This window comes from Capra hircus, chromosome 16 (assembly GCF_001704415.2).
Source record: "Capra hircus breed San Clemente chromosome 16, ASM170441v1, whole genome shotgun sequence".
NCBI classification, from domain to species: domain Eukaryota; kingdom Metazoa; phylum Chordata; class Mammalia; order Artiodactyla; family Bovidae; genus Capra; species Capra hircus.
Window position 1 is genome coordinate 62,168,488 of NC_030823.1, and position 12,320 is coordinate 62,180,807.

At 43.2% G+C, this 12,320-nt stretch overlaps 1 protein-coding gene across 1 annotated transcript in view; it reads left to right on the forward strand.

The window, feature by feature from the left end:
• Positions 211–12,320, forward strand: part of RGSL1 (regulator of G-protein signaling like 1) — a 66,473-nt gene continuing 54,363 nt past the window's right edge. Inside the window, exons 1-5 of the mRNA XM_005690946.2 lie at positions 211–223; positions 3,587–3,669; positions 6,754–6,828; positions 8,239–8,368; positions 11,303–11,464. Of these exons, the coding sequence (XP_005691003.2) occupies positions 211–223; positions 3,587–3,669; positions 6,754–6,828; positions 8,239–8,368; positions 11,303–11,464 (463 nt within the window). The remainder of the gene's footprint in view (positions 224–3,586; positions 3,670–6,753; positions 6,829–8,238; positions 8,369–11,302; positions 11,465–12,320) is intronic.

Consider the following 12,320-nt stretch of genomic DNA (forward strand, 5'->3'; position numbering starts at 1 on the left):
AGCCCTAGGTATAGGAAGAGTCTGTATAGTTTAGAGAATTCAGGAGCTCAGTTAAAAGAAGATTTATCTTCAGCTTGAGTTCAACACCAGAGGCATAGAATCTGGAACCCCTAGCAGGAGGTGTCACTGTGCATTCGTAAGCGGCAGGGTTCTGTTGACTGGGTGCTGATTCCGCTCCTAAACAATCAGTAGCAGGAAGAGCAAGGCGACATGAGCAATGCTGGTGAGTCTCTGAAAGGGATGTCTCAGCAGCTTTGAGCACCCCAAGTAAGGCAAACCACTCACCTTTGCAGTGTCAACAGGAATGAGTCAGTCAGGGACACCACATGTAGACTCTGTGTTATTCGCGCCCGTTGTTTTTCTTCTCTCTCTTCCCCTTCCCCCACCCCATGCCATCAGATCTTTGAGGATCAGATAAGGTCCCATTGATAACACAACAAAGGCAACTAGGAGGAATACCTAAGAGGAAAGAATTAACATGCATATCGACCATTGCGTGTCATACCTCTTCCAGGGAGAAGGCTGGCATGAGGTTTGGGGTTATCCAACAATTTCTTTATTACCGAGTCAGTATCACTATTGTATAGAATGAATGTTGAAAACCTCAGATTATTCTGAAGTTTGAAGGCAGAACAGGTAAGAATGGAGAAACAGGAGTGCAGGATGGGGAAGGGGAGTATGCGGAGAGCCTTTTTCCTACACCCCATGAAGACTGCTTTGTTAGTACCGAGCGCTGCCACAGTCCCGTCCCTTTCACCATCAGTGTTTGTGTGGCTACAAAACAATCGACTGAGAAATTTCTTCCAAACACCGCTTTCCTGCGGTCAGATCCTCTCAATAATCTGTTCAACAAATCCATACCAGGCTTTATGAATGACAAACAAGTGAACAAGAGTCCAGAAGATTGAAGATCTTCTCTTGCAAGAACAATTCACCCAGCACTTACAGAACACTTTGCAAACACCGTTAGCGTCTAGAAGAAAAACAATGAACAGACAAAAGTCTCTCCTCTCGTGGAGCTCAGTCTCATGAGGAAGACAGATGCATCAGTGAGTGAAAAGAATGACTTGTTCATGGTTGTGATGGAAGTTGTACAGGACCGTGTGAGGTGACGGGGAGCAGTGATCAATTTTACTATTGTGGTACCTTCTGCCATTCTTGGTTCACCAGGGAGATTTCATGTAAACCATTTCTTGATAGATAGCAATTTGTGAAGCAGCCTGGGGTTGAAAGGATGTTTCAGGGGATGGGAATGTGGGAATAAAGATACAGAGGTTGGATGTGAGAGTGCATAGCTTGTGCAGGAAAGAGCAGTGTCTTAGCTGGTCAACAGGAGGCAACATGGAGTGGAGCCTCCCAGGTGAGGCTTGGAAGGAACACGAAAACCAGATTGGGTGAAGCCTTAGATACTGTACTAAGGAATTTAGTCTTTATCTTGTAGGACAATGAAGAATTGCTGAAGAGTTTTAGCAATAATATGGTGGCAGTGATTAGAAACAGCAAGAACATTTGAAGAAACTGATGCAACAGTCTGGATGAGAAATGATAGAGGCCTGAAATAAGAAAGTGACTTTATGGATGGAGATGCAAGAATAGGCGCCATCGATACATAAAAGGAGAAAGCACATGCCGCTCCATTGCATGTGGGAGTGCTGAGAGAGAAAAACAGAGAGCAAGAGAAATCAAAGATGATTTTCAGGTTTCTGGTTCAGACAGTTGGATGCTGGTTCCAGTAACTGAGACTGGGAATATAGGAAAATGAGCAGGTTGGGAAGAAAAACTATCAGATCAGCTTTGAAAATGTTGAGATGAAAGTGCCTGATGGGTGTCATGTGGAAACATCCCATAGCTCATTGGATACTGAAACCTAGAGTCAAGGAAAGAAGTCTGGACTGAGAACATAGATTTTTAAGTTATCCATGTGGAATAGATGAAATAAATCAGGGAATTATAAAAAGATGTGCAGAGGGCTGAAGAGAGAGACAGAAAAACATAAAAATTTACACTGGATAGCAAAAAAGACATCTGCAGAACAGAGGGCAAAAATTGGCATCTGTTCTATTATAATAGTGTTTGATTGTCCGGGTTTCTCTTTCTATTACAAGAAAATAATAACCACCAAAGTATCATTAGGAAAAGCAATAAAGGGAATTTCTTAGTTTTCTTATGTTACTGTAACTTCATCCTAGTGGAGTGACACTTACTCTTCTCATCACACATTTGGCTAGACTGAGAAATAGGTCTAGTGTCTAATATTTAGGTTTCTCATTTTGTAAGTCTTTCATTATAAATTTTAGGTATGATAGAAAAATGCTGGGCCATTAATAGGACAATTAACTTACTATTTGCTAGTTAACATTATACACTAAAAAGCATAGACAGTGAATTAGAATGAACTTAGAGAAGCCACCGGTGGTCTCTATGCTTGGCTTTGAGACAGTCAGCATTTTTTCCTTGTATTAATTTGGGCAGCACAATGATCAAGCTTGAGAGAATTAATAAATATGTTGCATAACCAATATTTTTCCAAAAAAGCTCTTTGGGGGTTTTAATGTTGGGCCAAAACCAACTAGTTGAAATTTGACTTGGTTTCTTGGTAAAGTGACTGCATAAATTAAAGATGGTGGAGTGAATAGTGTAATGTGAGAGTGCCCAAAGCTAACCTCATTTCCGGCCACACTAGTATAACTTAGAAGATGGGCAATAGTTGTCTTATGCTCTTCCCTGGGAAGAATGTGAAATGCTTGAATTATGGGTGCCCCTCCAGCCAATGAGAGGGGAGTCAAATGGAAAGAAGGCCACACAAGGAAGTACTGAAAAATTCTTAGTGATTAGCCAGAGTGGGCGGAGGTAACCAAAATGTTGCGATGTCTTTATAAATATAGGAGCATTGTCCTTTAAAAGTGAACTTAGGTGAATTTGGTCCAGCTTCAGAGGGCAGAATTTCAACAAATGAAAAGAAAATAAAGGAAGGCAGTTCACAACAGGAAAGATATTACTAAACTATTTTCTTTTCAGTTCAGTTCAGTTCAGTCACTCAGTCATGTCTGACTCTTTGCAACCCCATGGGCTGAAGCACTCCGGGTTTCCCTGTCCATCACCAAACTCCTGGAGCTTGCTCATATTCATGTCCATCAAGTCGGTGATGCCAACCAACCATCTCATCCTCTATCATCCCCTTCTCCTGCCTTACAATCTTTCCCAGCATCAGGGTCTTTTCCAATCAGTCAATTCTTCACATCAGGTGGCCAAAGTATTGGAGAGTTTCACTGGAGAAGGGAATGGCAGACCACTTCAGTATTCTTGCCTTGAGAACCCCATGAACAGAATGAAAAAAACTATTTTATTTCTTCATAAATGGAATGGGCAGCCCTGTAAGGTGGCAAGCTTCCCACAGCTGGGAGTGCTTAAGCAGGGTTGCAGAGGAGGGTTCTGGAAAGGGAGGGAGGGGGAATTGAGTTGGATGACTTTAAAGGTCATCATCATGTGGAAATTTGCCCTTATGAAATGACCCATTCAATTGCTTCATTTTCTCATCCTAAATGCAATCCTGCTTATGAGTTTTGTTTTTTTTTTTCCCTTATAGAGATAATTGGTTCGACAAATCTTATAATTCTGCTAGAGGATGAAATCTTTGCCGATTTTTTCAACACATTTCTTTCTCTCCCGGTAAGCATTCTCAGACTCAAATCCAAATGTTTCATCAACAGCCAAATAGTGAATATCACTGAGCTGAGTGCCTTTTTAAAAAATAAATAAAAACTTCATATCAAATCAAAACTATTTCAATTTGAGCAAATAAATATGAATTAGAAAATCCTCTAAAATCTCCAGGAGTTCCCATTACTGATATAATAAAATCCCAAATCCCCAGCCTCCTTACCTGTCCATGGTTATCTCTCATCACACCCTTTGCTGGTACCTAGTGCTCCATCCATTCCTACCCTGCAGGGGGTATTCACCTGGCATTCTCTCCCTCCATGCCTCTCCCTGGCTGAGTTCTTAAGTTTCCATATTTTTACCCACCAAACTCTTAATCATGTTTCAGACAGCTACTTAAATCCTGGTCTGCTTAAGGAGTTCCCAGGTCCTCCCAATCAGAACTTATCTCCCCCTGCCTCTGTGCTCCTTGACACTTTGCTACTCTCTTGTGTTGTATATGTGTGTTTTCTCCACTGGACTGTGAAACTGTGAATTCCTCCAGGACAAGAACCATGGATTATTCACTCTGCTCTACTCCCCTCACTGGATGTTTAACACATAGCAATTGCTGAGTTGTTAACTGGAAGCAAATCTATATAGCTTCTTAATCTATGCAACCAAAACAAACCTCATACCTCAAAATATTTTTAAACCCAGGCCTACACCAATCCTGTATTTTTTTTGGGGGGGGGGGGGGTTGGAATATTTGGTTACATCTGAATGCTGGTGCCTTGTAAATAGTTGTTCACCTCAGTGCACCTTTTTTCATGGAATGCTGCCTCACTGAAATTTCATACACCTAGGAAAAAACACTAGTATTCCACAAATACCTATTGGGTGGTCATTTTGTGCCAGATGCTAGGCTTAGTACTGGGGACATGGATCTTAATTATATACCGTCGTGTCTTCAAGGAATTCCCAGTCTAATGTGGAGACCAGTATTTAAGGTGAGTGCAAAAAAGGGTTACGCATGACATGACTGACATCTCTAGGAGGTGGTTACATTGGAAGAACAGGCCATTCCTACTTGGGAGAGTCAGAAAGGGACCAGTGAAGAGGTGACACAAACCAAGGCTTGAAAAAAGACTGGGTACTTGACAACTGGCTGAGGATGAATATGGGGGGAGAGGGTGGATAAAGAAGCAAGAAGGAACGACCAGAGGACTGAGTAGCAAGAGAAGAAGATGCCTTAGAAATGCGATACGCCAAGCATTCAGCCAGAAATTGGAGCTTTGGCCTCTCTAGTTTATCACAAATAGTGTGGGAATATTCTGAGACATTTTGATAACCGTGGTGAGATAGATACCTGTAAACATAGAAGCATAGAAGCATAGATACCTGTAAACATAGAAGCCATTTCCCGTTAGTCTCAAAGCTGGTTGCCTAGGTCTCAGTCTCTTCTCCATGAGAAAAGAAGACAGTAGCCTAAAATTTTCTATATGATTTTGGATATTCTTAATGCCCCCCTGGATCATAGAAAGAGCAAGAGAGTTCCAGAAAAACATCTATTTCTGCTTTATTGACTATGCCAAAGCCTTTGACTGTGTGGATCACAATAAACTGTGGAAAATTCTTCAAGAGATGGGAATACCAGACCACCTGACCTGCCTCTTGAGAAATCTGTATGCAGGTTAGGAAGCCACCGTTAGAACTGGACAGGGAACAACAGACTGGTTCCAAATAGGAAAAGGAGTACATCAAGGCTGTATATTGTCACCCTGCTTATTTAACTTATATGCAGAGTACATCATGAGAAACCCTGGGCTGGAAGAAGCACAAGCTGGAATCAAGATTGTTGGGAGAAATATCAATAACCTCAGATATGCAGATGACACCACCCTTATGGCAGAAAGTGAAGAGGAGCTAAAAAGCCTCTTGATGAAGGAGAGTGAAAAAGTTGGCTTAAAGCTCAACATTCAGAAAATGAAGATCATGGCATCTGGTCCCATCACTTCATGGGAAATAGATGGGGAAACAGTGGAAACAGTGTCAGACTTTATTTTGGGGGCTCCAAAATCACTGCAGATGGTGATTGCAGCCATGAAATTAAAAGACACTTACTCCTTAGAAGGAAAGTTATGACCAACCTAGAAAACATATTAAAAAGCAGAGACATTACTTTGCCAACAAAGGTCCATCTAGTCAAGGCTATGGTTTTTCCAGTGGTCATGCATGGATGTGAGAGTTGGACTGTGAAGAAAGTTGAGCGCCGAAGAATTGATTCTTTTGAACTGTGGTGTTGGAGAAGACTCTTGAGAGTCCCTTGGACTGCAAGGAGATCCAACCAGTCCACTCTGAAGGAGATTAGCCCTGGGATTTCTTTGGAAGGAATGATGCTAAAGCTGAAACTCCAGTACTTTGGCCACCTCATGAGAAGTGTTGACTCATTGGAAAAGACTCTGATGCAGGGAGGGATTGGGGGCAGGAGGAGAAGGGGACGACAGAGGATGAGATGGCTGGATGGCATCACCGACTCAATGGACGTGAGTTTGGGTGAACTCCGGGAGTTGGTGATGGACAGGGAGGCCTGGCATGCTGCAGTTCATGGGGTCTCAAAGAGTTGGACATGACTGAGCGACTGAACTGAACTGAACTGAGCTGAATGCTCCCTTAAGTGTCAATAATTTGTACCCTTATTCCTCACCTCCTCAGTCCTCTCTACTTTCTCCAGTTCAACAGGTTAGGCAAATCCAAAGATGTTTCTCTTTATGAAAAGGCTTTAAGCCTTTGCTCTAACTTTCTAGGTCCTGGAGAAATGAATAATGCAATACACAAAGTAAACACCTTTTAAAGTCATGAGCTTTGGCCTTTGCACACAGACAAGATAACTCCCAGGTCGGGGCAGGATGGAGCCAAAAGATAAATGAATCTTGTAATTTAATCTTTCTTTGTTGTTTTGCGCAAAGCCAAGTTGAATAAATTTACGAATTAATGTCCCTTGAAATAGGAAAGCAGTGGAACCTCTCTTCCCCTGTGACTACAGATGGACCATGACACTTTCATGAAGAGATGCTCAGACCCCTTTGGCTGTTTCTTAGCTTTCTTTTTCAGGTCTTTGGCCAGACACCATTTTACACTGTTGAAAATTCACAGTGGAGCTTGTGGCCAGAAATACCCCATGACTTGGTGAGCATGATTCTTGAATGGTGGATGGTTTGGGATGGGGGAAGAGGCAGATGGATTTGAAGTGTGGATTGGGGGAGGGGAAAGGACAGGAACTCATGACAGGGTGACTATGGAAGAAACTACAAAGCGGGTGAGTAGGACAAACAGAATCAAGCCAGGTAGACATTTCTCCTTTTTGCATTTTTCTCTTAGGCAGTTGCTGCTGAGTTCTTTCCTCTGTATTTTAGTCCATGGTTAGCAAAAGAAGGTAACCTCTCATGTCCACTGTGATGGTTGGGAAGTAGATGCTTGGAGCACTGTGTTGAGAAGAACTCTGTAGGCCACACCTAAGCCGGAAAGAGTCTGGGAATTGATGGCCAATACCTGCATGGGTGTGGGAAAGGAAGTGCAGCCCATGGGCCCATAGCAATTATTTGCATTGTAAACTAAGCGTTAGTCACTCAATCGTGTCTGACTCTGTGAGCCCATGGACTGTAGCCCACCAGGCTCCTCTGTCCTTGGGATTTCCCAAGCAAGAACACTGGAAGGGGTAGCCATTCACTCCTCCTGGGGATCTTCGCCACGAGGGTAGCTCAAGTCAAGATGACGCTTGACAGTTCCTAATGACTACTTGACCACAGGGCATATCTTTTCCCCCAGTCGTTTCTTTTTATATGTTTTTTCCTTGTCCTTGTCCACTGTCTTTCTCTCTTCCCCTTCCTATTCTCCTTTTCTACTCTGTAGACCTTAGACTCAGCAACGCCTCCCTCATGCCCTTTTTGTGACAGGTGGGATCAGAACAATCACACTAAGCACGAAGCCAGGCTCACAGCAAAGCTCTATTTTTCTCTGGGATCTGGATTTCTGAGGAAGGCACTGCACTCTGATTCTTATGCATGTATTTGGTTTCCCAAGGAGAATCCCAACACTCAAAAATTTTATCTTCTTATCCCATCTCTGGGGATTCGATCCTTTGGGTATTCCTCCCTTACTTATGTGGTCTGTGTCAGTCTTTGTGTGTTTTTGTACATGTTGTGCAGTTGATATGGGTTGGGAGCTAGTGAAAAGTTGTAAGTGTGCTTACAAAGAAGCAAGTTGAGTAGAGTTATGACTTGATACCACAGACCAAAATCTCTTCTGCTTCTCTATCAAGCAAAGCTTAGGACTATGTCATTGCTCTGTTTTTGTTTTTCACTTAGGTCTTTGCTTAACTCACTCAGGAATAAGATTTTTTTTGATGAAGGAAAACGTCTTTTCTTTCCTACCAATCCATTCACTCCTTTGAGAGCCTCTTAGATACTATTTTTAATCAACACACCTCTGGGCCAAATATTACAAGCATAAGGTTATCTAATTGCTCCTTGCTAAGCTGCCTTTCTTAGCAATTCAGTTCCGTTTCTCCTTTCTGTTCCTATTTTGTTTGGACTCTAGATTGCAAAGTACAAAGGATTATTGACCTGGTTGGAAAAATATCGATTACCTTACTTCTGTAAAGCCAACTTATGTTTCCATTACATCCTCTGTCAGGAGTTCATCAGTTTCATTAAGTCCCCAGAAGGAGGTAAGCATGTGGGGGCATGTGTGTATAGAAACATGGGGAGCCAGGTTGCAAACCATCCTATGTCTCTCAGTGCTATATATAGGTGCAAATACTGGCTGCCTTTACAGCCTTAGATGTGTGGGTGGCTTAGCCTGTATTGAGGCAATAGATGATATCTTAGGCTGAAAAACTGGTACCAAGAACAAGAAACAGAAGTTAGTTGGGCTGGGCTATTTGTCTCACTGCAGCTAGAAATGAGAAAGGTAATGATGGCCAAAATGCCTATAATACGTTCAGAATCAAAGGTAGCTCACCACCTTCATTGCTATCACCTGGCTTATGCCACCATCATTTCTCACCTGGCTGGTTCTTTTTTTTTTTTTTAACTTCTCATTTTATTTTGGGATATAGCCAATTAATAATGTTGTGATAGTTTCGGGTGGACAGCAGAGGGCCTCAGTCATACAATACATATATCCATTCTCCTCCAAGCTCTCCTCCCATCTAGGTTGCCGCATAACATTACACAGAATTCCCTGTGCTGTATAATAGGTCCTTGTTGGTAATCCATTTTAAATATAGCAGTGTGTGCATGTCCACCCCAAGCTCCCTAACTATCCCTTCCCTCCATCCTTCCCCACTAGCAACCACAAGTTTGTCTTCTGCCTGCCTCACCTGGCTATTGACGTCATCTCTGAATCAGTCTCCTTGCTCGCGCTCTCATTCTCGTCTCCCAGCAGCCAGGGGGAGGCTTTTAAAGCTTCCTTTAGATCATGTCACTCCTCTGCTCACTGTCCCTTCCCACCACCACCAATGGCTCCCATTGCAATCTGAAATCCACAGCCCCTGAAATGCCTTTCCAGGTCCTAGAGACCTGGCCCCATTTCCTTTCTGATCTCATCTTTGCCTACTTCTCCGACGTTCATTCCATTCCAACCACTTTGCCCTCTGCAGTTCCTCACACATGCTGAGCACATTTGTATTTCAACGCTTTGCACCAGCTGTTCACTCTGCCTGGGGCGATGCTCCTCCAATATATTCACCTTGGTGCCCCACCTTCACCTTTAATTTCTGTGCACTTCTCACCTCCTCAATGAAAGCTACCCTGGAAGCCCACTGCCCACCCATCCAGCCCCTGCCCAGCTTTACCTATACCCTCCTTTGCTTCTTCATTTCTTCCTATAACTAGCTTATAACCTTCACCCTTACTAGAAAATGTATTTATTATGCTTATCATTTATTGTCTGTCTCCTTTGCTAGAATATAAGCTCATTGAGGGTGGGGATTTTTGTTCTGTTTAGAAATGTATCCCAAACACCTAGAATGGTACCCAGCATTTAGTAGGCCTATAATAAATGCCTGTTGAAAGAATGAAGGAATAAAATTTTCACCTAGGGTTGAATTGATAACTTGACTCAGCTCAACTAGCCAAAGGAAACTAGGGAAAGTGACGACTTGGGAAATCCCATTGGGTAAAATACTGTAACAAATTGCCCATAATACTCATCTCCCTCCTTCAACACATGTATTGGAAAACTTGCTGTCAGGTGGGGATCATGGAACGCCAGGGGCCTTGTTTGGAGGATGATTTTGATCTGTGGATTGTACGTAGCTTGTAGATACTCCTCCCTCCCCCCGCCCCATGTCACTTGATGCATGTCACTACAAGGCCTGGATCTGGCTTCAAAATCACCACGTAGTCAGAGCCCTACTCATCTCACTGGCCACCATTTCTCCTCACTCCTGTTGAGCGAACGGAAGTCTGGCAATGTGCCAGGCTGAGAGATGGGTCGGGGGAAGAGCTCATTCTCAATCTCTTACCATGGACTTTTCCTGGCAGCCAAGATGATGAGATGGCAAATGGCAGACCAGTGGCTACTCCAGAAATGCATTGGCGGGGTCAGAGGGATGTGGCGCTTCTATACCTACCTCAAGGGCAGTGCAGGTGGGTTCTTGGGCTTGTTCCTGGGGCCTTTGCAAGTTCTTAACAGCTTCCAGGATACCCTGGAGCAGTTCTGCTGCTGCTACTAACAGTTCTGTGTATCTATGGTGAATACAAGAAGTGGTTTATAATACAGCTTGGGTAGAAGTCTTTGGAAACTGGGGTCTATTGTGCATGTTGTGGCAAAAGCACTCAGAGTCCCTTTCATTTATTCATTCATTTAACAATGTTTACTGAGCACCACTGTATGGCAGCCACTGCGCTTGCAGATGGGGATACAAAGGTGAACAAGAGCCCTAAGTCCCTGCTTCCCGAAGCTGCCGTGACAGTGGGGAGACAGACAAAGAACAAGTATATACACAAATCCCTGTAGCAAAAGTGCTTTCTATTCTACTGGGTCCAGTAGGTGAGAAGTCTAGGAGGCTGGCAGTGAATACTAGCTGACATTCCAGTTCAGCATCATTAAATTTGACACAGGAATACATCTTGGCATAAAGGTGAAATTCTGGATTTCCAGGGGTCAGGCAGGGAAGAACTAGACAGATTGTGTTATAGTTTGTCATTCAGACTTCAGCCCTGGCAAAGCTGTAAAACGGGGAATGTAGTCTTTGGCACCTTTGGGCTCCAGTGTCCTTCTGCAGGCTGCTCTGGGTCCATGATCTAGGAAGTGTTCTTTTTACCCCGATCTTTATTTTTTGGACAAAACTTGAATGTCTAATGATCTATTCTCATGTGGTTTTTCCTAAACTGACAGTTTTTCTACAATGCCCCCCCCCAAAATCATGAAACAGTCCTACCCATTAAGCCCCTTTTCTGTATATCTCCCATCAGCTCCTGCATTAGGACATTTCTGGAAATGACCCCTTAAGCCAAAGGAGTGGCTCAAGGTGATGTTGGAGGCAGTAGAGCAGGCTGGGGGTGGAGGTGGGGTGGGGGTCTCAGCTGCCGCACTCAGATGCAGCCACTGAAGGGGCAAGCTTGGGGTGCAGCTCAGTCTGCTGTCTGATCCCTAGGTGAAGAGCTGGTGGATTTCTGGATTCTTGTTGAGAAGATCCTGAGCATAGATGAGATGGACCTGGAAGTGAGAGACCACTACCTTTCCCTCCTCTTTGTGCTGAAGGCCACCCATCTGCAGGAAAGCTCACGGGTGGTGACTCTCTGCAACATGAACATCAGTAAGAATCATAAAGCATATCTGAGGTGAAATCCCTGGGAGACGCAAGAAAAAAATCAATCCAATGTCTGATAGTCCTCGGTCCCTTGCCTTGTAGACTGCTCCTCTCTCCATTAGGGATGCCAGTGGGAACCCCAACCCTTAACAGCGAACAGTTGAGAGAGACAGTTGGCCTTAAGCTGGTATGTGCCTCTTCCTGAGATATTGCTTGTTAGTGAAGGTTAGCTGGAAAGAGTGAAGGGGAATTGGGACAAGGTAATTGAACAGTTCCTGCACTTTCTAAGCCTGCATGGCTTGTTTTGTGTTTTGTTGTTGTTTTGTTTTGTTTTCAATTAGGATTCTCTAGAACAAACTCCAGTCCACAGGACTCCACAGTCCAAATGCAGTACATGTGGCCTATGAGCTAAGAGTGTTTTTGTATTTTTAAAAGCTTAAAGAAGACTGTACAACAGAGACTATGAATGGCTCACAAAGCCTAGAATATTTACTATCTAACTCTTTATAGAAAAAAAGTTTGCCAGCTCCTTCTCTAGAACATCAAATTCATTCGAATGTATTTATTTATTAAACGAGAAGGCACTCCTAACCCAAATACAAGTGATGTGCTCTAGAAGCTGCACTATTTGGGGTTAGTCACACTCCTCTCTATTTATATAGATACCTGGGAATTGATGATATTAAAGTCAGGGCTAATTAGAACTTTACCAAATTATTCAGTCCAAACTCCTTCCTTTAGTCAGATCTAACTTTGAGAAATTCCATTCAGAGGTACATGTTTCTCTGGTACCACTGCTTTTCTTTACAATAATGTTCAGTAGTCTAAAAAGGAACTTGAGGAATCCCACAAAATGGTTATT